Genomic DNA, 26,258 nt, shown 5'->3' with positions numbered 1-26,258 from the left:
TGTACTTAAAGTAGTCTCCCCTGACTTATCCAGAGAGGGGTCTAACAAAGCATTAAAATCACCCACCACCATGAACGGGAGATGCAAATAAGGGCTACCAAGCTTTATATGTTGCTGGTAAAAATCCAGACTAAAGACTTTGGGGGCATACACATTGAAGAGAACAAGCTCCTGAGATAGAGCAGATCAGAGAGGCCCCAAGTCGAGGTCTCTAAGGGAGTGGCAACTGAGGCTACAGTACCTGAGGGGAATGCCAAGGAAGAGAAGTAGCCAGAGCCAAGTGTTTCTCTGGGGTGAGAAACTATAAGCAGTCAAATCAGCCTCCAGGAGTTAATGGTACATGGACAACAGACTGTCAAAGATAGGCAAGAACTTTGCAGAGTATTCCTAAAGTGTATAAATTTGATGTCCAGAAGGGAACTGAGGTGGCCTTCTTAGTTTTCAGAGAGTTTGGGCCTGGTTAGGAGCCAGCCCTTATGAAGAGTATTGACCGGGACTCTAGTGAGAGAAAAAGAGAGACTCTACTTAAAAGGACTAAGTCTGTGAAGTAACAGAGTTGACTACAGCCTTTTTGGTGTATATAAAGTATGTTTGACTTTTACCTGCAACCTGTGTGTGAGTCTGCCAAATTTGTGCAAGGTCCTGCTGACACAGCATAAATGTAGTCAAATATGAGTACAAGTATTTAATTCCTTTTTTCAATATCTCCATCAGATGGTTGTCTCTCTTGAGGTGACCCAAGCACTGGTTTTCTTTAGGCTAAATTATTGGCTTTTCCTGGGGTTTCCACTGAAATCTATGCATTGTGCACAGTGTTGTCAAAATTATGTGGCACGTCATTTCTGCTCTTGCGCCTTTTCATCCTATCCATTCTACCTTTTTAAGGTCTCCATTGGCTTCTGACATCAGCTTGAGTTTCATTTAAGACCTTTGTGCTGATTTTTAAAACATTACACTGGAATGGTTTCACATACAGTGGGGGAAATAAGTATTTGATCCCTTGCTGATTTTGTAAGTTTGCCCACTGACAAAGACATGAGCAGCCCATAATTGAAGGGTAGGTTATTGGTAACAGTGAGAGATAGCACATCACAAATTAAATCCGGAAAATCACATTGTGGAAAGTATATGAATTTATTTGCATTCTGCAGAGGGAAATAAGTATTTGATCCCCCACCAACCAGTAAGAGATCTGGCCCCTACAGACCAGGTAGATGCTCCAAATCAACTCGTTACCTGCATGACAGACAGCTGTCGGCAATGGTCACCTGTATGAAAGACACCTGTCCACAGACTCAGTGAATCAGTCAGACTCTAACCTCTACAAAATGGCCAAGAGCAAGGAGCTGTCTAAGGATGTCAGGGACAAGATCATACACCTGCACAAGGCTGGAATGGGCTACAAAACCATCAGTAAGACGCTGGGCGAGAAGGAGACAACTGTTGGTGCCATAGTAAGAAAATGGAAGAAGTACAAAATGACTGTCAATCGACAAAGATCTGGGGCTCCACGCAAAATCTCACCTCGTGGGGTATCCTTGATCATGAGGAAGGTTAGAAATCAGCCTACAACTACAAGGGGGGAACTTGTCAATGATCTCAAGGCAGCTGGGACCACTGTCACCACGAAAACCATTGGTAACACATTACGACATAACGGATTGCAATCCTGCAGTGCCCGCAAGGTCCCCCTGCTCCGGAAGGCACATGTGACGGCCCGTCTGAAGTTTGCCAGTGAACACCTGGATGATGCCGAGAGTGATTGGGAGAAGGTGCTGTGGTCAGATGAGACAAAAATTGAGCTCTTTGGCATGAACTCAACTCGCCGTGTTTGGAGGAAGAGAAATGCTGCCTATGACCCAAAGAACACCGTCCCCACTGTCAAGCATGGAGGCGGAAATGTTATGTTTTGGGGGTGTTTCTCTGCTAAGGGCACAGGACTACTTCACCGCATCAATGGGAGAATGGATGGGGCCATGTACCGTACAATTCTGAGTGACAACCTCCTTCCCTCCGCCAGGGCCTTAAAAATGGGTCGTGGCTGGGTCTTCCAGCACGACAATGACCCAAAATATAAGCCAAGGCAACAAAGGAGTGGCTCAGGAAGAAGCACATTAGGGTCATGGAGTGGCCTAGCCAGTCACCAGACCTTAATCCCATTGAAAACTTATGGAGGGAGCTGAAGCTGCGAGTTGCCAAGCGACAGCCCAGAACTCTTAATGATTTAGAGATGATCTGCAAAGAGGAGTGGACCAAAATTCCTCCTGACATGTGTGCAAACCTCATCATCAACTACAGAAGACGTCTGACCGCTGTGCTTGCCAACAAGGGTTTTGCCACCAAGTATTAGGTCTTGTTTGCCAGAGGGATCAAATACTTATTTCCCTCTGCAGAATGCAAATAAATTCATATACTTTCCACAATGTGATTTTCCGGATTTAATTTGTGATGTGCTATCTCTCACTGTTACCAATAACCTACCCTTCAATTATGGGCTGCTCATGTCTTTGTCAGTGGGCAAACTTACAAAATCAGCAAGGGATCAAATACTTATTTCCCCCACTGTATATAACCGTGTCAGTACACTCCAATTAGAGGAAAAATATGTGCCATGATTTGATGATGTGTATGTAGTACTAAGATGGGAGCTGCTTTGGCTTTTTTGATGTCATGCATCTCCTGTCATTAAACCTTATTGGTCCTATGTCTTCTGACTTGCGACATCTTTAGGAGGTTTGCCAGTAATAGATTTAACCAACCCCCCCCCCCCCCCCCCTTTTCTTTTTCTTTTTTTTTTTTAAAGCCCTAAGACATGGGTTTCCAACTTACATTATTTTTAGTAGATTTCATTCAAAACAGAATGCACCTTAATGGGAGATCTGGGAATGCTGCCAAATATTTTGGACGCATCAAAGCTATATAGCAGAGATTGGGTGGCAGCACCGGTGGTTGTGAGGCGGGGCTAGTGCTGGGCAGACTTCTACAGTCTGTGCCCTGAAAAAGGTGGTTACAAATCAAGGTCAGGTATACATATAAAGTAGCGCATATGATTTTATCTTGAGCAGACTGGATGGACAGTACAGGTCTTTTTCTGCCGTCACCTACTATGTTACTGTGTTATTCTGGATGGTCATATGGAGCAACACAAATCTTCCGTCTGCATCTCTAAGGGTTTGGGTAGAGACAAGTTTACTAATCAATATAGCTACCCCAGCACTAGGGGAAGTTCCTGATGAGTGCACCACCTCCCCCACTCAACCTCGCTTTAATTTTTTGATGTTCAAGATCAGTGAGATGGGTCTCTTGTAAACAATCCGCATCCTCAGGGTTCGGCTGGTCCAAATCCCTATTGACCACAGTGTCCAAAAAAGACTGAGCCTCCTTCAGAGAGTTGTAGAATATAGTGCGACCCTCATGGACCACCCATAGGCGGGCTGGATAAAGCAGGGCAAATTTAATCTGAGGTTTAAACAAAGGTGAGGAGACTGGGCTAAATTCTCTGCGGTGTACCACCACCACAACTGAATAGTCCTGAAAACAAAGAATCCGAACGTTACCCAAAAGCAGGGATTTGCCCACCCTCAGCGCTTGCAAGACCTCCACCTTATGAGCAAAATTAAGGACCTTCATGATCACTACTTGAGGCCTCGATCTCTCCGGACCTCTAGTACCCACGTGGTGAGGCCACTCAGAGTCTAAACGGGCCTTGTTGTGTCCCAGTCTGCTACGTACGCGATATCCAACTTTCCAGGAATTGTAGTTCTCCTTCTGCTATACACTCCGGAACTCCAAGCAAGCGCAAATTGTTGCGCTGAGACCTATTTCCGGATCTTCCATTTTTCTTAAATAAAGTGAGCACCTGCTTTTCCAGGGCTCATTGTTTAGTCTTGGCACTATGTAGTTTGTCCTCCACCTCACTAGTCTGCCTCTGCTTATCATCCACCTTTCGGGCCCAGGCTATCCAACATTTTGTTTGCAGCTGCCTTGACCTCGGAGATGATCTCCACTGTTCACTCGGAGCTCACGGAGGGACTAGGTAGATCAGAATTTGTCACCATCTTGGTCTCTGAGGGTCAGCCCAAAGTACGATCTTTCTGCAGCGCTTTCACGGGCAAGGGGGGGGGGCTCTTAAAAAGTGCCAAAAGGGTAAGTGGGAAATAGTGAACCAATACTGTCATCAAAACACCAAAATTGCAGAGATGTAAGCAGACTTTAAGAAGGGAGGAAGAGGAGCAGCGCTAAGCAGTGTCCACCCAGGCTCATGGCTCCACCAGAAGTCCACATGCCCGTCATACTTTTAACATGTACTTTACAGCTTGTTCACATATCTTTATTGTTTTGTATTATTGGCATGCAGTTTAGTGGCATTGCCTATGGCTGATCTCTTCCACCAATCTTTGCTAGTTTCCTCTTGCCCTGATTCCTCTACATGCTTCTCTTACTGGTTTTAATTAGGAGTGGAGGGGGTCAGACGTCAAATTGGGCTCTCCTGTGACATTTAAAGAGAGCCTGAAACTTTGCTTAGTTTCCAAAACAATCACAGTCGTGTCAAATATCTCTGAAAACCAAAGTCATATGATAGAAATAAGTACTGTACCCCACTCCTACTCATACACAGACACCCCTTTCTTGTCTGCTGCTGTTCACATGCAGGATCTGAAACGGACTGAATAGAAAGTTTTGACACCTCAATATCCCTGAACTAAGCCCAGCAAAGGCAGGAAATGAAGACAGACAGTTCTTCACAGAAGAGGCAGCACCAGTCTAATAAATCACATTGCTGGCAGAGGGGACACTGTAGTGATGCACTGGATTGAAGAGCCCTGCACACCCCCCCCCCCCCCCACCCCATGAATCAAGAGATGCTCTGTCTACTTCAGAAACCCTGAGAGCAGAGAAGTTAATGCTCCCTTCTATACGCTCTCCATATCAATTCTACTTTAAACATTATTTCCCTTCAGCAGAAAGACAGAGAGAGCGCACTTGGTGGGGAGCAGGAAATTACTCTTGGAATTAAAAATCAGAATGCAGTTGATGTATGTGGTAAAAGCCAAAACACAAGAGCTTTCAGCTGGCCATATTGCCTTTGAAATGTTCTCTTGTCTTACTCCTAAATTAAGTGATTTAATTACAGATGCATCTTGGATGTTTATTGTAATTCAAAACATCTGTCTAAGCACTATCCAAGGCCTTTAGCCATTTAGAAAATTGAAAGGGGGGGGGGGGGAGTAGGGAAGATGTATCGTTACGTGGCAGAGATCAGCAGCTTAAATCTACCAAATACACAGTTGTACTGCATCTCCCGCTAAGTGCTTGGCTACTGCTCTTAAATGAAAATCATCCCAAAGTCATAGAGTAAGCTTTAATATTCAGTTCATTATACTGAAGGGCAAAAGAAATTTCATGTTTCTCTTTTAAGTCATCAAGCAGACTAAAGGGAATGCAAGAAGCAGTACAGTTAGAATGATATCATGCTGTTGGTGACTGAAAAAGACGTAAGACAAAAATGTGAGGATAGATAAGGAATATAACAGTTAGGATCAGGATTTATTAACCTCCTTTATGATCAGATTCACCCAGCAGGTATAACTTGACATAAACTTACAGTTTTGATAATAGTATAACAATAGTAATATAATAACCTAATATAAAACATAATTACAATAAACAAGTTAAACTTTGGAGACAGACAAATTGAATCCTAGTAATAGGAACAACATGATAAATTGTAAGAAATATATGCATTAAAACTGCACAGTTGAACAATCAGAGAATAGAAATATGATGTCAGGGTACAAATAATAGGCAGTATAGAGGAGCATTTGAATAACACAGATATAAATACAATGTCAGCACTGTACAAATGATGCACTGAATAAACGCATTGTGACTATGATGCTTCCAGTGTCAGAATGAAATATCTTAATAGGCAGCCGAAGAGGCAACTGCAGTTGAGACATATAGAGGCATATTTTCAAAGCACTTAGGCTTACAAATTTACATTGTAATCTATGGAACTTTGTAAGGCTAAGTGCTTTGAAAATGAGCCCCATAGGCACATTGAAAGCTGGGTAGGTCAACGTTGTTGAGATGAACAGATGGATGGCTAAATTGAAGGGAAATTATATGTACAGTTCACTATAAGGTATGTGGAACTGGTCTTCTTACAAGGTGTGTGGGAAGTTAATCCAGATGCTGGATAGTCAGTTGCCATGTGTATTAAAGGCTTGGAAGAACAGCCAGGCTTTTACCTGGTCTGCCCAGTTTCATTCCTGGTATAAAAGCTGTACACCTCAGTTGACTCTTTCTGGTTTTCCCTTCAAATCTCTGTGCTTCTCCCAGTCTTAATTTAATTTGGTTACTGTTTCTGTCTCTATTGGAATTCCATGAAAAAATATGTTGAGTAAGAGTCTGCCTTTAAGGGAGGGGCTGCTTCCTGGAGAGGTAGAAATCCTGTAAAACAGTGCAAGCCTGAAGCTAAGATATATTGATTGTATATATTTTCAAATTTCTGTTTTGGATTGTTTCACAAGTTCTAATTTGCTCTCTTCCCTATGTGTGTCTCTTTCTGAATCCATCCTATATTTTACAACAAAACAAAAATCCCAAATTTCCTTTCCTCTGACTTGGAGATCTACTGGTTCCTATAAGTAACTATGGAGTCCTTTTGCAAAGGCGCGCTAGCGTTTTTAGGTCACGCTAAAAATAGGCACACGCTAGAGATGCCCATATATTTCTATGGGCATCTCTAATGTTTAACATGCACAAAGATTTATAGTGTGATGAGGGTTGGTAACTATTAAGAGTTTAGTTTTACTGTTGTTGAGTTTTAATTTGAAATTGGATGCCCAATATTCCATTAGAGAGATACCTAATCTGATGATATGAGTAATTTAATTTATTTCTTTAGTGAATGGAATATAGATGGTAACATCGTCTGCATAAATGAATGTTGGGAGACTATTTTTCTCCAGTAAATTGCTTAATAGAATCAACATGATGTTAAATAGGATGGGGGACAATGGGGAGCCCTGGGGCACTCCACAAATAGGGGACCATGCTGATGAAATTGTACCTGATTGTTTCACTTGGTAAGATCTAGACCTTACGAAGCCTGAGAACCATTTTAACACAGCTCCACTGATTACGTAATGGTCAAGGGTGTTTAGAAGGATATTATGATCAACAGTGTCAAAAGCACTGGACATATCAAATTAGAGTATTAATATTTTATTACCAAAGCTAAGTTCTCATCGAAATTTAGCTAGGAGGATGGTGAGAACAGTTTCAGTACTATGAGAAGGTCTAAAACTTTGATCTTAGTCTCTATCAAAGGGTGAAGAGAGTTGACTTCTCTTCGGACATTAGAGACTGCTTAGCCAACAGATTTAAGAAGCAGTCAGTGTCTGGAATGGCATCTGGCGAAAAAAGGCCTGTGACTTATGTCCAGATCTACTATTTATCATTTCTATAGCGCTACAAGGCATACGCAGCACTGTACACCATACACAAAGAGAATCCCTGCTCAAAGAGCTTTCAATCTAGAGTACAGAACAATTAAGGGTAAGGGAATAAAGAGGTGAGGATAAAGGACAGGGCAAGTAAGTTAGGAGTCAAAAGCAGTGGTAAAGAGGTGGGTTTTGAGTTTGGACTTGAAAATGGCCAAAGATGGGGCTAGACGTAAAGGCTCGGGAAGTCTATTCCAGGCGTGAGGTGCAGCGAGATAAAAGGAACGGAGTCTTGAATTAGCAGTAGAGGAGAAAGGGACGGACAAGAGAGATTTATCAACAGAATGGAGCACTCGAGGGGGTCATAGGGGGAGACAAGGGTGGAGAGGTATTGGGGAGCGGCAGAGTGAATGCACTTATAAGGTCAATAGGAGAAGTTTGAATTGAATACGGAAACGGATAGGGAGCCAGTGAAGTGACTTAAGGAGAGGGCTAATGTGGGCATAGCGACTTTAAGCACGTGATTATGGCCTAGTGAATTCTGAAAGAGAGTGTGGTATTTCTTCTTCCTTCATGAAGCATCCAAAGTCACCAGAGGATATTTGGAGTGACTTAATGCTTGTTACTGTAGGAGGTCTTCAACCCTAAGCCATAATAAAAGCAGTTTTTTGGGATACAAGTTTTGTTCTGTGTTCTAAAGATTGCCTGTTTAGCATCCCTCAGTTTTAAACAAGCTTTCCATAAAGGCATAGAACTGTTTTTTGGCTGGGGTAGACTCTGCTAGCATGCGTCTTTGGCATTAATGAATTATTCAACACTTTGAAGTAGAAAACCCAGATTGTAGTCCCTGGGCCTGGCTTCTGTTTCCTTCAGGGCTGGGGAATGCTGTGGAGGTAGTGTTCTTAACCCCTGAGGGATGGAGCTGGAAACTGCGTCCTCTGTCCAAGGACTGTCACGTAACATCTGGGCTAGGTGAGCAATTATGGCAAAAGCTAATTATAAATGAAAGTGTGTTGTGCCATAGCCCTGTCCTTCCAATACCATTATGTTCAGAACCATTTTTTTTTACAATAAGTTTTTATTGAATTTTGAAATATGAAAAACAGCTCACTATGCATATCACAAATGTACATCATAGTTCAGAACCATCTCATTTAAAACTCGGAGCAAATCTAAAGACTCACCTCTTCCAAAAAAACTTTTGGTCTTGCTACTTACAGGATCAGCTGCTCTTTGAGGGGCTCTGAATCTGTTCCTTGTTCTTTTGCCTACTTATACCTCGTTCTATCCTGTCCTTATTGGTGTTCCTTTCTTCAAAGCTCTGATTCTGTGTAATTTAAGGAAAAATGTATGGGATACTACTTTTATTTAGTATGTAAACCTCCTTGTGCGCTAACCCGTTAGACAGTATTATATTAAGTACCTTAATAAACATAAACATAGCTCGATACAAGCTTGTTCGAGTTGAATTGAAAACCCAAAAGAGTTGTAGGATACTGCTGGGCCAAAAAAAAAATGAAAATAAAGTCTTATCTTGCTGAGAGAATGTCTGTCTGATATAGCAAATTTAAATTGTAAACAACCACCATCTAGAGAAGGGGTTCTCAACCCAGTCCTCGGGACACAACTAGCCAGTCAGATTTTCAGGAAATCCCCCAATGAATATACATGAGACTCTGTGGTACTATAAAACTTGAGAAGAGGTGATATTGTGCTGAACTTTTTTTTTTTTTCTTTTTTGGCTTTGCAGTTTTCTCCTGACCTTTTTGTTTTTTAGCTTTCATCTCAATCAGAACACACCATGAGTGTTTTTTCTGTAGTTTCATATTGCCTCTAAACTTGCTTATCTCCTGTGCATGGAAAGTCCTCAGGCAGTCATCATGCACCGAGGCTGCTTCCTGAACACTGCAACCACAGATTTTATTTTTGTTACATTTGTACCCCGCGCTTTCCCACTCATGGCAGGCTCAATGCGGCTTACATGGGGCAATGGAGGGTTAAGTGACTTGCCCAGAGTCACAAGGAGCTGCCTTTGCATGCAGTGGGAATCAAACTCAGTTCCTCAGTTCCCTAGGACCAAAGTCCACCACCCTAACCACTAGGCCACTCCTCCATCCTAAACGCAGTCACTAGAAGCTGTTGCACAATGACTGTGATTCACTTCTGCCTTGGGGAAGCGGATGCAGCATTCCCAGCTGACCTGGGACTTGAACTCAGATCTTCTGCAAGGCAGCACTAGCGAATGAACTATCAGGCCAGGCTTTTTATTTATTTATTTATTTGTTTACAAGCCATTGAGCCCATTAAAACGGGCAAGAAAGCGGTCGGAGCAACGCCGGGTGCAGCCGAGCCCCCACCCAGGAAAGCCGCCCCGGGGACGGTGGCAGAGGAAAGCGCCCGGGTCACAGCGGCGGCGGAGGCGGCAGCAGCTCATTGTACCTGTCGGAGACGGAGTGCGGCTCGGAGCTGCTGTCGGACGATCCCCGCCCGCCCGGTGCTCGCCGGCCAACGTCGGAACTCGGAACGGAAGTGATTTGTGACGTTTTGCGCATGCTCATTGAGCCTGCAAAGAGGTGGGATAATGTGGGATACAAATGCCATAAATAATAATGTGCGGCACGTCGGTCAGTCTTCATTTATATAGTAGGATTTAAGACATTTGGAGGGGCATTTTCGATAAAATTTCCTGTTACCTCTATAGGAGCTTCCTTTCAACTTAGATTTCCTTTTAAATGTTTGGTGGTATATCAAAATGTTCGGTATATTTTCTATGATTCAATTCAGTTAAGATTTGTTCTTAAAGGAAAAGGTGTTACTCTTCCTTGATGCCCCAGCTTGTTAGGGCCAATTTTGGTCTGTTAATTATAGGAGAGGGGTTTCTTACTCCCTTTTCTGTCTTTTCAACTGTTTTCTTATCATTTATATCTGTCTTCAGTGCATTTACTTTCTTGGTTCCCTCAATGTGGGCTAAGTTAAAGATATGTTTTCTGTATGTTCTTTTACAGAACGATTTGATTGTATTGTAGTCCCCAGGACCAGAGTCCACCAGCCTAACCACTAGGCCACTCCTCCACTCCATTTTGGAAAATAAAACATCCAAGAGAAAAACGCCCAAAAACTAGCCATTGAGAAGGCCGTCATTCTTAGTAGAATGGCCAAACAGACAGTGGGGCAGCCTAGGGGGCACAGCAATGGACTTCACATAAAAGGTCCCAGGTACACATCTCACCATAACCCCTTATAGTGTATGGTGAGCCCTCCAGGAGCAGAAAAAAATACCAGCTGTACCTGACTGCATACCACTGCAATAGTTTTCAAGCTTGCAGGTGTCACCTATATGTAGGTATGGTAAATATTTAGTGCTTTTTGGAAGGCTCACATGTTCCACCACAAGTGTACCATTTTGAGTGAGCTATGGGCCTGGGTCCCCTTCTCTAAAGTTCACTGCACTGATCACTAGGCTACTCCTGGGACCTGCTTGCTGCTTTAATAAGAATGGTCTTCATATGTGAAGCTGTCATACAGCTTGGTATGTACTGTCACAGCTTAAGGGGCTTGACCACTTGGGGAGTAAGGGAGGGGGGTTATGCCTTAATCCCTCCAGTGATCATTTGGTCATTTAGGCCACTTACTCATGATTGAAACAAGTCTAGTCAAAAAGGTCAATTTTGGTGCTAGACGTTTTCATTTTGTTTCATTATTTCAGAAAAACCTCTATCTTTTGGGGCCGCTCCTTGAAATTCGGATGAACGGTGGAGTAAAATGTCTAAAATCAGGGTGTTGAAAATTGCAACTTGGACATTTTAGAGAGAAAAATGTCCTCCTGCCAATTTATGATGTTTTTTTGGACTTTGTTTTGAAAATGAGCCCCTTGGTATATTGCATATGGCACGAGCATCAAAGCAATGAACAAACCTAGCAATGTTCTTGCAACAGGTGCAACTTGGACAACTTCCCTATGAGGAGAAGCTAAAGTGGCTAGGGCTTTTCAGCTTGGAGAAAAGGCAGCTGAGGGGAGATATGATAGAGGTCTATACAATAATGAGTGGAGTTGAACGGGTAGATGTGAAGCCTCTGTTTATGCTTTCCAAAAATACTAGGACTAGGGGGCATGCGATGAAGCTACAATGTAGTAAATTTAAAACGAATCGGAGAAAATGTTCTTCACTCAACGTGTAATTAAACTCTGGAATTCGTTACCAGAGAATGTGGTAAAGGCGGTCAGCTTAGCGGAGTTTAAAAAAGGTTTGGACAGCTTCCTAAAGGAAAAGTCCATAGACCGTTATTAAATGGACTTGGGGAAAATCCACTATTTCTGGGATAAGCAATATAAAATGTTTAGTACTTTTTTGGAATCTTGCCAGGTATTTGTGATCTGGATTGGCCACTGTTGGAAACAGGATGCTGGACTTGATGGACCTTTGGTCTTTCCCAGTATGGTAATACTTATGTACTTAGGGAAACAGATGCACAGAATACGAGAGGGAGGGGGATGAGTAGGAAACAATATCCAGTAGACTGGTGAAGTGATGGGACACATCAGGCCAAGAGGGGAAAACCCGGCCCAACTATAAGGAGGGCAAAGCAGAGTAAACAGAGTAGACCAACACATCAAGTGAAGGCCCTGGTAAAAACCCATGCTTTTAGTGCCACCTTAAAAGTTCTTCAAGACGAGCAGGGAAAAGCTGATTCCATAGACAAGGAGCAGAGCAGCAGCAAGCCAGAGAATTGAAAAAAGGCTAAACGTAAAGTGGTACATGAGAGAAAAACAATCATTAGGCTGGCATTGGATGAATGTAGGGCGCAATCTGGTACATAAGGAACTAGCAGTTAAGAAAGATAAGGCGGCAGACCAGTATGGTAAGCTATGTAGGCCAAAAGAAGGATTTTATAATGGGTGTGGTAAGTAACAAGGAGCCAGTGTTGGGCATGCAAGAGATGTGTGACGTGGTCTAACTGTTTATCACCATAAATCAGTTTCGCTGCTGTGCTTTGAACTAGCTGGAGACTACGGGTAGTGTATATTATTTATTTATTGGGATTTGTTAACCACCTTTATGAAGAGATTCACACAAGGCGGTGTACAAGTTTGTTAACAGTAACAATAGTAAAATAACCAAGAATAAACAAATACAATAAATGAGATAAACGTGAAAACAGTAAATTGAAACCTAATAATAGAACTGTCATGAAACAGTATCAAAAATATACACATTTAACAGCACTGAAATTCAAATACCTGAGATACAATACAATGCTAGCATAATACTAATGATGCACCTAATAAGCATTAGAACATTCAACTAACATAGATGTGATGCTAAAGATTTTTTACAATACATCTTACCATATAGCTGAGGGATCAAGAGCAGATATATGATGGGAACAAGATGTGTGGCACATTAAGCTTTCTAACCTCAACTATCTTGTCTTTGCGAGGAATTAAAAGTAAACATCTGGTCTGCCCTGTAAGGCTTCCAGGGAAGTTTTCCTTGCTGTGTTGGATGACATCACCAGCAGAGCGCTGGTTTCTGTGGAGGTGTGTCATACATGATGTGATAGCATTAAAAGAGACACGTAACATCACTTTGACAGTCATTCTGTGTGGTGACTTTGAACCAGGCATTACCACACCTCTCTTAATATGGTGAGGACCCCAACTTTTTATTTTATTTATTTATCTTTTTAACAGAGCAGAAAAGCTTCAGCTGCTAAATCACAGGCCGAAGACTGCAGTGGAAATACAGTTGGTAAGTTAAAATATGAATGGTTATTGCAACAATTGAGGCTGGTAGGACAATATGCATTACACCAATATCGATAAAGGGGTGGAAATTAAACAAAAAATGCTAAAGTAGACATTTTTTTTTTTTCCAGAAAAGAACTCTGGCTCTTGTAATTTAAGGAAAAAATTACGGGATGCTACTTGCCCACAGTGGGCACTTTCAGAGTGCATTATATAAAATAATAACTAGGGCCCGATATTCAGCTGGTGGCGGGCAGCGCTTTTGTTGTCTGCCACTGTTGTTAAACCTAGATATTCAATGCTGGGCCATTTCCAGTGACCAGCATTGAATGTCTGGGTTTTATTAACCGTTAAAAAGGTAACTGGTTTTAAGCCAATATTCAGCCCTAGTGGGTTAACGTTTTAGTGGTTAAAGATAGGCCTGCTGTTTATGCAGCCTATTTTAACCGCTGAACATAGCCGGTCAAGTGCTGAATATCCACACCTAATCGGCTATGTCGCACAATATAGCTGGTTAATCACACATATTTTCTAGGAAATAACCGGTTATCTCCCGCTGAATATCCGCGGTTAGGCGTCAATATGCCATTTAACCAGTCAGCGGCCACGTCTGGACAGTTAAATAGCTTTGAATATCATGGGAGAGGGGTAGTGTTCTGCATCTTCAGTTTTTGTTTGTTTTTATTTAAAATTTCTTTATTTATCAAAAGTAGACAATGAACAGTGAAAAAGATCGATACAGCAAAACATCCACGCTCCAAAAGCAATCAGAAAATAAGAAAAAGATCTCCTGCATCCCATCTCACCCCCCACCCTTAGAGATCAACAAGTGTACAGGGAGAAAATTCTCAATAAAGGAATAAGGGGGGGGGGGGGGGGGAGATGATTGGCTAAAACAGCCAGAAGTAAGGCTTCTGACCTTCATTGGCCACTGTTGGAAACGATACTGGGCTTGATGAACCTTCGGTCTGTCCCAGTATGGCAGTGCTTATGTTCTTAAAATAAGCTGTGCAAGTATTGAAAGTGTAAGTTAAGAACAAAAGAATTGCTATACTGGGTCAGACCAAAGGAGTATTTAGCCCGACATATTTCCAGCAGTGGCCAATTCAAGTTACCAGTACTTGTCAGGATCCCAAACAATAGCAAGATTCCATTCTACTGACCCCAGGCTTTCCCAGTTCTACCTTAATGGTTTATGGATACTTCAATGAATTTGTATAAATTGTTTTGAAATCCAGCTATGCTAATTACTTTACCACATCCTCTGGTAACAAGTTCCACGGAGTGAAAAAAAATATTATCCAAGGACAAAGCAGGACATTATCTTCTGACATGAGGGGTGATGTCATCTGAGGCTGCCCAGCATTTGTTTATTTCAAAAGCTTTTGGCATGTCTGACCGCACGTACACATGTGCCTTCCTGTCTGCCTGATTCACATGGGACCCACAGTTTCTTTTCATCTGCAGAGCAAAGAAGACATATTGTACTGTTGCGCGTTTTTCTTCAGATTTTTTTGCTTAGCCGCCTTGCCCCTTTTCCTGTAAGTAGCCTGGTACCAATTTTGATTTTATTGTTTTCACTTCTTCCCCCTTTCATTTTTAGTATTTTTGACACTGTTAAAATTTTATTTCTTTTTCAGTGGCTCACAGCCTACTTAGGTCTTTTTAAAAATTAAAAAATTAATTAATTAAATAGAAAGAATAACCCCTTCTAAAAAATTGAGCAATTTGATTTCGCTTTGGCTGTGCTTACTGTGCCTTGGCCCTGACCATAAGTTCTCTCACTGTAAACTCTGTTCCCAAATGCAGAAAAGAACACAGAAGAGTAGAAGGACCTACGGAAGCTAGAAGAATGGTCTAAGGTTTGGCAATTAAAATTCAATGCAAAGAAATGCAAAGTGATGCACTTAGGGAGTAGAAATCCACGGGAGACGTATGTGTTAGGCGGGGAAAGTCTGATAGGCACGGATGGGGAGAGGGATCTTGGGGTGATAGTATCTGAGGATTTGAAGGCGACGAAACAGTGTGACAAGGCAGTGGCCGTAGCTAGAAGGTTGTTAGGCTGTATAGAGAGAGGTGTGACCAGCAGAAGAAAGAGGATAAGTCATTGGTGAGGCCCCACCTGGAGTATTGTGTTCAGTTTTGGAGGCCGTATCTTGTTAAGGATGTAAAAAGAATTGAAGCGGTGCAAAGAAAAGCTACGAGAATGGTATGGGATTTGCGTTACAAGACGTATGAGGAGAGACTTGCGGACCTGAACATGTATACTCTGGAGGAAAGGAGAAACAGGGGCGATATGATACAGACGTTCAAATATTTGAAAGGTATTAATCTGCAAATGAACCTTTTCCGGAGATGCGAAGGCAGTAGAATGAGAGGACATGAAATGAAATTGAAGGGGGGCAGACTCAAGAAAAATGTCGGGAAGTATTTTTTCACGGAGAGAGTAGTGGATGCTTGGAATGCCCTCCCGCGGGAGGTGGTGGAAACGAAACGGTAACGGAATTCAAACATGTGTGGGATAAACATAAAGGAATCCTGTTCAGAAGGAATGGATCCTAAGTAGCTTAGCCGAGATTGGGTGGCAGAGCCGGTGGCGGGAGGCGGAGATGGTGCTGGGCAGACTTATACGGTCTGTGCCAGAACCGGTGGTGGGAGGCGGGGCTGGTGGTTGGGAGGCGGGGATAGTGCTGGGCAGACGTATACGGTCTGTGCCCGGAAAAGGGCAGGTACAAATCAAGGTAAGGTATACACAAAAAGTAGCACATGTGAGTTCATCTTGTTGGGCAGACTGGATGGACCGTGCAGGTCTTTTTCTGCCGTCATCTACTATGTTACAAGAACATTTTTGTCGCGCTGAAATCCAGTTCATCGGCATCGGTGACATCAGGAGCTGCACCAGACACTGGGGAAGCATTGACATCGAGGAGGTCTCCCCCTGCCTTGATGTTGGGCATCAGTAGTACCTGCTCCAGATGAGCATTTTTGAACCTGACACCAAGGACCTGCGAGAATTCTGCAGGGATCCTGATGATGTGTATCAAGCAGAGGTGAAGAAGCACCAATATTGGTCCTCCTTGCACAATGCTAGGAGCTCCAAGACACCGACATCCCCAGTACCCGAAAAGCATCAACGCCGAGAGGGCAGTCCCCCTTCGTGGAAGTGGTGCAGATGCGCCAGCCTCCCCCTCAGATTTGGCTTCAACATCTTCTCAGGCTGTCTCAGTACCGGCACTGTCCATGCTTTCACCGATGCCTGTTCCCGAGGAGCGGATCCAAATCATGTTACAAGAAGAACTGGATTGTATTTTGGCTTGACGTGATGTTGAGGCATTGGTGTCAGCCACAGTGCTGTCCCAGCTCATCTTGGAGACCTATACCCTGCCTGTTAGGCATTCGTCAGTGCTGGTGCCTTTTGGGCATCGGAGCTGGAATCAACTGATCCAGTGGTCCTCTCCAGCCCATCGAGGGAGGAAGCGATCCTGGAGTACAGGAGAGGACCCGTACCTCGGTGCTCTGAACCAGAGCCTGACCATGTGCTCAGAGGTCCGAGGCAGGTGCAGTTTCAGGGGTTGAATGAAGACCACTTGCTGAGTCTGATACGGACTGCTCCTGGGGGTCTTAAAGTAGAGCCATAGGAGCCCTCAGAAGAGGGATCCCTTGGCCTGCCTTCATATCCCTCTTCGCCCCGTTCCCCTCTCTTTGCCATATCTAAACAACAAGGTCCCTCAGTTCTTTTCCAGACTCAGGTCACACGGCAAGCAAGTGTCAGATGCCTTTCTCCTGGATTGGGGGAAGGGCCTTCCATATGCGTATCCTTCATCTGTGGTCAGAAAGTCTGCTGAAACTCAGTCAGGACCAGGGCCCCATGGATTCTCATTGCGCCTTACTGACAGAGACAGATATAATTCCTCCTTCTTCTGGAGTTATCCACCATAGAACCTTGAAGATTGTATTTTTACGATCCTCATCACTCAGGTCTCTTCTGCATCCCAACCTCCTATCCTTGGCTCTCATGGCTTGAATGTTGAGAGCTTAGAATTTGCATCCCTTCAACTACCTGAGGGTATTTCCAGGGTCCTGCTGGCTTTCAGGAAAGATTCCACTAAGAAGTGTTACACTTTCAAATGGAAGAAGTTTGCCATTTGGTGTGAGGACAAGGCTCTATATCCTTTCTCTCGTCCTACCCAAAACCTGCTTTATGAAGTTTAAAGACCGACTCCATAAGGGCTCACCTTAGTGCTATTAGCGCTTACCATCACCATATAGAGGGTAAGCCCATCTCTGTAAAGCCTCTAGTTCACTTTATGCAAGGTTTGCTTCTGATAAAACCCCCCATCAAACCTCCCACTGTGTCATGGGGTCCTCAACGTGGTCCTTACCCAGCTGATGAAAGCTCCTTTTGATCCCCTTGACTCTTGCCATCTGAAGTACCTGACCTGAAAGGTCTTATTTTTGGTAGTGGTCACCTCAGCTTGCAGGATCAGTGATCTTCAGACCCTAGTTGCCAATCCACCTTACACAAAGTTTCATCGTGACAGAGTAGTTCTCTGCACACATCCTAAGTTCCTTCCTAAAGTGGTGTCGGAGCTTCATCTTAATCAGTCAATTGTCCTTTCTCAAAACTTCATGCCCATCCTGGTGAAAGTGCACTGCACACCTTGAACTGCAAGCAAGCCTTCACCTTCTGTCTGGAGCAGACCAAAGCCCATAGACAGTCCACCCAGCTTTTGGTTTCTTTCGATTCAAAAGGATGGGGGGGGGGGGGCAGCTATTGGTAAACACACATGTTATCTAGTTGGCTAGCAGATTGCATCTCCTTCACTTATACCCAGGCTGGGCTGATTCTGGAGGGTTATGTCATGGCTCACAATGTCAGCGCCATGGCGGCATCAGTAGCCTACTTGAAATGAGCCTCTACTGTGGAGATTTGAAGGGCTGCAATGTGGTCTTCAGTCCACTCATTCACTTTTCACTATTGCCTCGAGCAGAACTCCTGATGCAACAGCTGGTTTGGTCAGACAGTTCTACAGAATTTGTTTGAAATCTAGAATCCTAGGCCCATGTTTATTCTGTTCCAGGCTGCACCATAACCACCTGAACTGTTATTTTTCTTTGTTCTGGTTGGCCTTGCCATTGCAAATCCCTATTGACTGTTTGTTGTTTTCAGTAAGCCTGGTAGCTAGGGATTCCTATATATGAGAAGATAATGCCTTGCTTGTCCTCAGAGAAAGTGAAGTTATTCACCTGTAGCAGGTGTTCTCCAAAGACAGCAGGACATATATTCTCACAAATCCTCCCACCTCCCCTAGAAGTTGCATTCTGTATGCTTTTATCCAACTACAGGTCCTGCGTGAGTGAGTTGGGCAGGCGAGACAGCATGCATGCATACTTGGTTGGGCCTGCCAAAAGCTTCTGGAATAAACAGAATTCTAGGCAGTGTCCATACTGGGGCTCCATGGATTACATCATTCCACATGTGAGAATATGTGTCCTGCTGTCCTCAGAGAACATCTGCTACAAGTGAGTAACTTCATTTTTTTTCTCCAATTTGTTTTAAATGTACTACTTAGTACCTTCATGGCGTGCCATCTAGGCTTTGTACTTGTTGAAAAAATAATCAATTTGCATTTACCCGTACACTCCACTCGGGATTTTATAGACACCCCCCTCCGTGCATACACATACATTCAGTGTGTGTTTGTTTTATTTAAATAATAATTAAAATATGTTCTGGTATCTTCTTGGGAAGTGCATTTGCTTCTGATCCTTTGACAGGATAGAGAAATGAATAACCTGATTAAATTAGGAAACCTCTTAAAAATTCAGCTGAAGGGAGCTGCTTTTGTAGCAGAGACTCCTGGTGTGGAGGCTGCAGATTGTAAGTTCAGATCCTGAGATCCTCAGATGGTGGGGAATAGACTGTGGGATATTTTAGTGTCAGAAGTAGATGCTGATATTGAACAGAACATGAAGTGCTTCTGTTTTATTTTTATTTAATTTATTTACATTGTGGCAGGTACCTTGCTGAGTAGACTATTCTAAATATATAAAGTAGCACACATGTTTTATGTTGCTAATAGTGGTTAGAGCACCGGTCTTGCAATCCAGAGGTGGCTGGTTCAAATCCCACTGCTGCTCCTTGTGATCTTGGGCAAGTCACTTAGCCCTCCATTACCTTAGGTACAAGCTTAGATTGTGAGCCCTCCTGGGACAGAGAAATATCCAGAGTACCTGAATGTAACTCACCTTGAGCTACTACTGAAAAAGGTGTGAGCAAAATCGAAATAAATAAATTAAGGAGGAAAAGACCTCAGGTGTTCAGCTCTTTCTTGTGAATAACCGCTGAGAAATCTTTCCAGTTAAGATAAGTGCCTAGATACCTTCTCCTGCATAACATTTAATGTCCTTTCAGTTGAAAAGTTTATACAAAAAAAAAGTAATTTCTAGCATATCACTTACAATTGAAGAAGACATATAGTAACAAAATTGTTTACAGCGCAATATATCGTATAAAGAAACAAAACAGTACAAATTTACAATTGCAGGTTTTTAAGACCGGTGAAGGCGTTCTCGCGGCAGTTCTGTGAAAAAAAATTCACAAGAAAGAGCCGAACACCTGAAGTCTTTTCCTCCTTAATAACATGACTTATATTAGCAACATAAAATACGCTTGCTACTTTATATATTTATTTTATTTGCTAGATTTATAGCCCATGCATTTGGGAAACCATCAAGGATGGGGTACAATAAGTATAAAAATTAATAAAACAAATAACAAACAAACACATGCATAGCCATTTGAGCACAAGACGTGGGTGAAGGTATGCATAGATCAACAATACATAACCATAACAAAAGAGGGAAAGAACTATCAGTTCAAGGCAACAGCCAGAACAATTAGAGGAAAGGTAGTAAAAGAGAGTCAGAAAAAGCCAGGTTTTAAGGACTGCTTTAAATCTCTTCAAAGATGATTCTAATTGAATACTCGATGGGAGTAGATTCCACAAGGTCAGGGCTAAACCACTGAAAGCCAATGGATCGAGATGTGTTTTAATGAAGTGTAGAAAACGATGGCACTAGAAGGTGACCTGCATGAGCAGAACAGAGTGATCTAGGTTGATATGGGGCAGTCAAAGACGAGAGGTAAAATGGTAAGCCAAGATAGTATGCTTTGGGCTAGATTCAGTAAATGATGCTCAGAAATTGTTGCTCAATGCTATTCTATAATGGGCACTCAAAGATGAGCATCCATTATAGAAAAGAACTGAGTGCCAATTTCAGCATCCAGATTTGGGCACCAGGACGTAGCCTACTGAAACCAGGTGTAATTCCCAGCACTCAATTTGGGCCACGTCACCAGTATTCTATAACACTGCACAAGTTTTAGGAACACTTCTGACCCACCCGTGTACTGCCCATGGCCACACCCCCTTTTGAGTTGCACACTATGGAATTTGGGTGCACAGTGTTGTAGCGCATAGCAAGATTTGTACACAAATCCAAATAGGTGCCAATTAGCACCCAATTATTGGTATTGATTGGCTCGGCCAATTTAGTTGGGCACACATCTTGGATCGGCGCCCAATTTTGGGTGGCATATGTGGAGGGGCATAATTGAACGGGGCGCCCAAGTTTGCCTGAGGGCGTCCTCGCAGGACGTCCCCGCGAAGGGGCGGGGAAACCTGTATTATGGAAACAAGATGGGCAGCCATCTTTTGTTTCGATAATACGGTCGGGGATGGCCAAATCTCCACATTTAGGTCGTCCCTAGAGATGGTCGTCCCCGATTTTCGGCGATAATGGAAACCGAGGATGCCCATCCCAGAAACAACTAAATCCAAGCCCTTTGGTCGTGGGAGGAGCCAGCATTCGTAGTGCACTGGTCCCTCTGACATGCCAGGACACCAACCGGGCACCCTAGGGGGCACTGCAGTGGACTTCAGAAAAAGCTCCCAGGTTCATAGCTCCCTTACCTTGTGTACTGAGTCCCCCAAAACCCACTCCCCACAACTGTACACCACTACCATAGCCCTTAGGGATGAAGGGGGGCACCTACATGTGGGTACAGTGGGTTTTGAAGGGCTCACATTTACCACCACAAGTTTAACAGGTAGGGGGGATGGGGCCTGGGTCCACCTCCTGAAGTGCACTGCAGTACCCACTAAAACTGCTCCAGAAACCTGCATACTGCTGTCATGGAGCTGGGTATGATATTTGAGGCTGGCATAGAGGCTGGAAAAATATTAAAACATTTTTTTAAGGGTGGTGGGAGGTTGGTGACCACTGCGGGAGTAGGGGGAGGTCATCCCCAATTCCCTCTGGTGGTTATCTGGTCATTTAGGGCACATTTTTGTGGCTTGGTCGTAAAGAAAAAAAGAACCAAGTAAAGTTGGCCAAGTGTTCATCAGGGACGCCCTTCTTTTTTCCATTATCAGCCGAGGACGTCCATGCGTTAAGCATGCCCCAGTCCCGCCTTCGCTATGTTTCCGACATGCCCCTGGGAACTTTGGTCGTCCCCGCGACGGAAAGCAGTTGAGGGTGCCCAAAATCGGCTTTCGATTATACTGATTTGGGCGACCCTGGGAGAAGGACACCTATCTCCCGATTTGTGTCGAAAGATGGGCGCCCTTCTCTTTCAAAAATGAGTCCAATAGAAGCCGGGGGAGGGGGGGGGAGGGGTTCTGTGCAAGTACCAACACCGTAAACTATATCCTATATGAGATTGGAAGCCAGTGAAGCTGTATCATGTCTACAGACATTGCAGATTTGTCTAGCAGCTGTATTTTGAACCAACTGGAGACTTTGAAGAATAAAGCAGTACCCCTGAATTACGATAGTCCAAATGGGAAAGAATCAGGGAAGAATAATAAGAGCAGGAAAAATAAGCAGACAGGGTAAAATAAGTAAGGCAGGAGTCCCTACACTACCGCCTTTGGGCTGAATGGAGCCCATGTAACTAAATATTTCCAGTCCGCTATATTTTCATGCCCTCAACTTAAGGGAGCTGGTCCTTTAGTTCAGAATAATGTTCATGTGTAATTGCTTCTATCATTGGGGCTTCAGGTTTAAAAAGATGACTATGAAATCCTCAAAAAGGGCACTGAATGAGCTTCTTGTATCCACCTGAATTTTAGCAAAAGGAAGGCAGCCCAGTCTTCAAGTTCCTCTGTGCCCCCCCCCCCCCCACTTAGTCAAGGATTGCTGATGCCCTGTGGAAAACAAGAAGACACCACCAATCACCTGCCTACCCCTTTGTCCATATCTTTTGTTATTCCCATTTTGTATTAGAATTTGAAGGCAGAGCTGCTTTTGCCTCTCACTAGAACAGTATGGCTTGATGTTTTATTTCTTAAATTTGGATGGCTCATTAGGTTTCAGTGGAAGAATTCACTTGTCATTTTCGGTGCACTTGTGCAGAAATGAATGATTGAGCCCCCTGTTGCTTATTCATGTTGAGAGAATAAGCCCGACTGATGCTGTAACACAGATTCATAAGGGGAGGCAAATCATGTTTGATTTGTATCTGTATACAGCCATCAGCTCATGGACCAAAGCAGGCATTACAGTGTGCACTAGTCTGGTGTTTTCTGCTGGACCAATATGACCACCAGATTTCTGCGTTATTGTTTTCATAGCACGAACATTAGTCTTTCTTGTGATGTCCCCAAACCAGTCTGGGATTTGTAGTCCTGTATGTTCCATGGAAACACTGGGTGAACAGGAAGCAAGTGCGACAGTGTTCATAAAGCTGTTTGAGCACTATTTTTTGGTCTGGCAGTTTCTTGATGTTCTTTTGGACTTCAGACCACTTAATGTGGAAATAACAGCATTTGTACCTACCCACAATGTTTACCCTAGTATTTAAGCATCCCTGACAGCCAATCTGAATAAGCTGGTTTCAGAGACAGGATGCAGGGCTCAATGGATTTCAATCATACTCAGCATGACTTTTCTTGTGTTCTCCCTCCTAATTTGGCTCAGCCATTGAATGTTTATTTATTTTATTGGGATTTATTAACCGCCGTTATGAAGAGATTCACCCACGGGCGGTGTACAGTAGGTGCAAACCGCCCTACCTATTTATTTATTAGCCGCCTTTATAAAGCGATCACCCATGGCAGTGTGATTGAGCACTAAATGATTGCCCTCCAGGACCTGGAACACATGGACACTGAATCTAGCCAGTGCATGGCCGTTTAGGCTTCCTTCCCTGCAGCTGGATTCAGGGTATTATTTAATACCTGCGTTCACCATTTTCTTCATTATGTTTTCATATGGTCTTGTTCTTCATAATGTTGCAGATTGTTTTACAGATGGACAGTGCCAGAGACAATATTCCCTCATGTTAGTCCTCTTTCTTTCAAGTACAATCATATTCCAGATGTAAAAATGACCATGTTCAGATAAGGACAATCTACCTCCAATTTGTTTTAGTTTGGGGGGGGGGGTTGTCTTCATTTTCTTTTTCTTTTCTTTGTATTATTACCAAAATACTTAAATAGAAGGAGGTTGTCTATAGCACTGACATTTGTAATAGACCGGCGTTGACATTTTATGCCTAATGAAGGGTTCATATTTCATAGCTATACTGTCAGCTTGTATGTTGTATCTTCCTTCATAGCTCTTTTGAAATTAAAACAAAAAAAATTCCCTTTTGTATTCCTCGAGCTTCAACATTCTATTGTGGCTCAACCTTGTCCTGTGGCAGTCATTGCTAGTACAGAGAATACATCTCCATTATCCTTGAATCCTAACTTCTCATCTGGGGGGTACCCATCAATATAATTGTAGCTTTTTCTACTGGGAGCTGAACAGAAGCCTTTAATGTTTTTTACAGAAGTCATCAAAGAACTCATGAAGGTCAGCTGTTTAACTGGCGCCTGCGTTTGCGTGCCCCTTGTGTACATGAATTTACAGAAGTGTACAGTAACCTGCAAAAGTGCTAGCAGGGCACTTAAGGGCTATTCTGTATTCTTGAGTGGCATAACATGTAAATGCAAGGGGAGCTTGCACGTGGGTGGAGCATGGGCGGGGCCCCCACGTGTATGCGACTTACAGTATATTGTAAGTTGTGTGTGTTCCTTGACAGCCCTGAGATAAGTGCTGCTATTTTATTAGAAGATGTTTAGGAAAGTATGTAGTACATAGCACATACATGGCATGAAAATATATAGTATAGAAATCTGCTTTTTGAAAACTGGGTGGTGAATATGTCAGTTGCAAGTGAATGTGAAAGATTGAATTTAGTATATGTATTTTGCTGTATTCACGAGGTATAGTTATTATATGGGCACTAAGGTGTGCTTGAAATTTAAAATATATTTTCAGGGGATATTCAGTGATTGAGACACTTACCCTCTCTCTAGGGTAATATCTTACATTGTGGATATCCCTGCATGGGTGAGTTACAACTCTGAGAATTCCCCTTATAACCATTAATATCTTGGTTTCATACCTGAGTGTTAGCTTCCTCTTGTTACCACGGACAGTATCATATACAACTGAAACATTTTTTGAATGTTATTGACATATGTTCTCCTCCTGTTTTTTCTGGACAACAGTACCCCTGTTATATATTGTATCATGCATGTAGGGCACCTATAGTTACACGGGGTCTATGGCTAGTGCAGGTGCATACATGGTAAGGCAGTAGTTGATACTGGTTTATGCTAGTCTAATATAATAATTCGCACCTCCAATGTTCTGAAGCTGACTCTGTGGCAGCTGGCAGTGAAGCCGTGTAGTGTTCGTAGGGTTCGTAATCGCCCCGCCCTCGAGGGAACTCGAGGCAACTATACAAGTTGCCAGGGAAACACACACACACACTGATGCAGGACATGGGGAGGCTATAAAGGAAAAGAGACACCAGATTGGCCAGCAGAGGGGAGAGGAGAGGAGCTGTGAAGACAGGAGTGGCGAATTCGGATGCATCAGGGCCAGAGGGAGGAGACGAGGGAAAGGAGACACCAGATTGGCTAGCAGAGGGAAGAGGGGAGGAGCCGCGATGATAGGAGCGGCGAATCCAGATGAGTCGGGGCTGAGCCAGTGTGAGGCCAGCTGTGACGCGGAGCGCCAAAGAAAATAGCAAAACAGCCCAGCCTGCGTGTGCGGGAGGTGCGTGCCGTGTGGCTACAGCAGCCCAGGCGTCTTGTTCCCCAATGACGGCGCCTGGACAGGGGTAGGACGGAAGGAGGGGGCCCTGGACCCTTGCTAGCACCCGTTTCCTTTCTGTTCGAAACAGGTCTCTTTTACCTAGTATTTTATAATAGAATCTGAGCACATAGATGGCATTATAGAATAGACTCTCATTGTGTATCATCGTGGCATGCACATGAAGATGACCCGTTTTGACCACTGTTGATGTGAGCTGGATCTGAACTTCTTTGAGCAACTGGTCCAGGAACCAACAAGAGGAGCAGCCATTTTAGATCAAGTCCTTGGTGGAGTGCAGAGCATAGTACCAGAGGTAACGGTGTTGGGTCCACTGGGAAACAGTGATCATAACATGATCAAGTTTGAGCTACTAGCTGTAATGAAGCCACAAAGGACATCTACTGTAGCAGTATTTAATTTTCAAAAGGGTGGCTATGATAAAATGAGGAAAATGGTTAAAAAGAAGCTAAAAGGATCAGCTGCAAAAGGTAGGATATTAAATCTGATATAGATGTTGTTTAAAAATACCATCTTGGAAGCCCAGACCAGATGCATTCCATGTATTTACAAAGGTGGAAAGAAGAGAAAATGACAGCCAGCATAGTTAAAAGGTGAAGTGAAAGAGGCTATTAGAGTCAAATGTATGTCCTTGAAACAATGGAGAAAGAACCCAAATGAAGAAAATAAGAAGCAACGTAAGCACTGTCAAGCTAGATGCAAAAGCTAAAAGAGAATATGACGAGAAACTTGCCGCAGAAGTAGAAACTCACAGTAACAACATTTTTAGGTACACCAGAAGCAGAAAGCCTGTGAGGGAATCCATGGGACCATTAGATCACGAAGGAGCAAAAGGGGCACTTGGAGAGGATAAGGCTTAGGGGAGAAACTGAATGAATTCTTTGTTTCAG

General features: G+C 43.3%; 1 protein-coding gene across 3 annotated transcripts in view; it reads left to right on the top strand.

Annotated features, from left to right (window-relative positions):
* The window catches only part of CRCP (CGRP receptor component), a 69,183-nt gene that overhangs the window by 28,906 nt on the left and 14,019 nt on the right, over positions 1–26,258 (top strand). For all 3 annotated transcript variants that reach the window (XM_030222382.1, XM_030222381.1, XM_030222380.1), the window contains exon 5: positions 13,141–13,198. In XM_030222382.1, coding sequence (XP_030078242.1) covers positions 13,141–13,198 — 58 coding nt within the window. The remainder of the gene's footprint in view (positions 1–13,140; positions 13,199–26,258) is intronic.

Source organism: Microcaecilia unicolor, chromosome 13 (genome assembly GCF_901765095.1).
Source record: "Microcaecilia unicolor chromosome 13, aMicUni1.1, whole genome shotgun sequence".
Taxonomy (NCBI): domain Eukaryota; kingdom Metazoa; phylum Chordata; class Amphibia; order Gymnophiona; family Siphonopidae; genus Microcaecilia; species Microcaecilia unicolor.
Note: the sequence above shows the minus strand (reverse complement) of the source record. Positions and strands in the feature narration are given on the sequence as shown.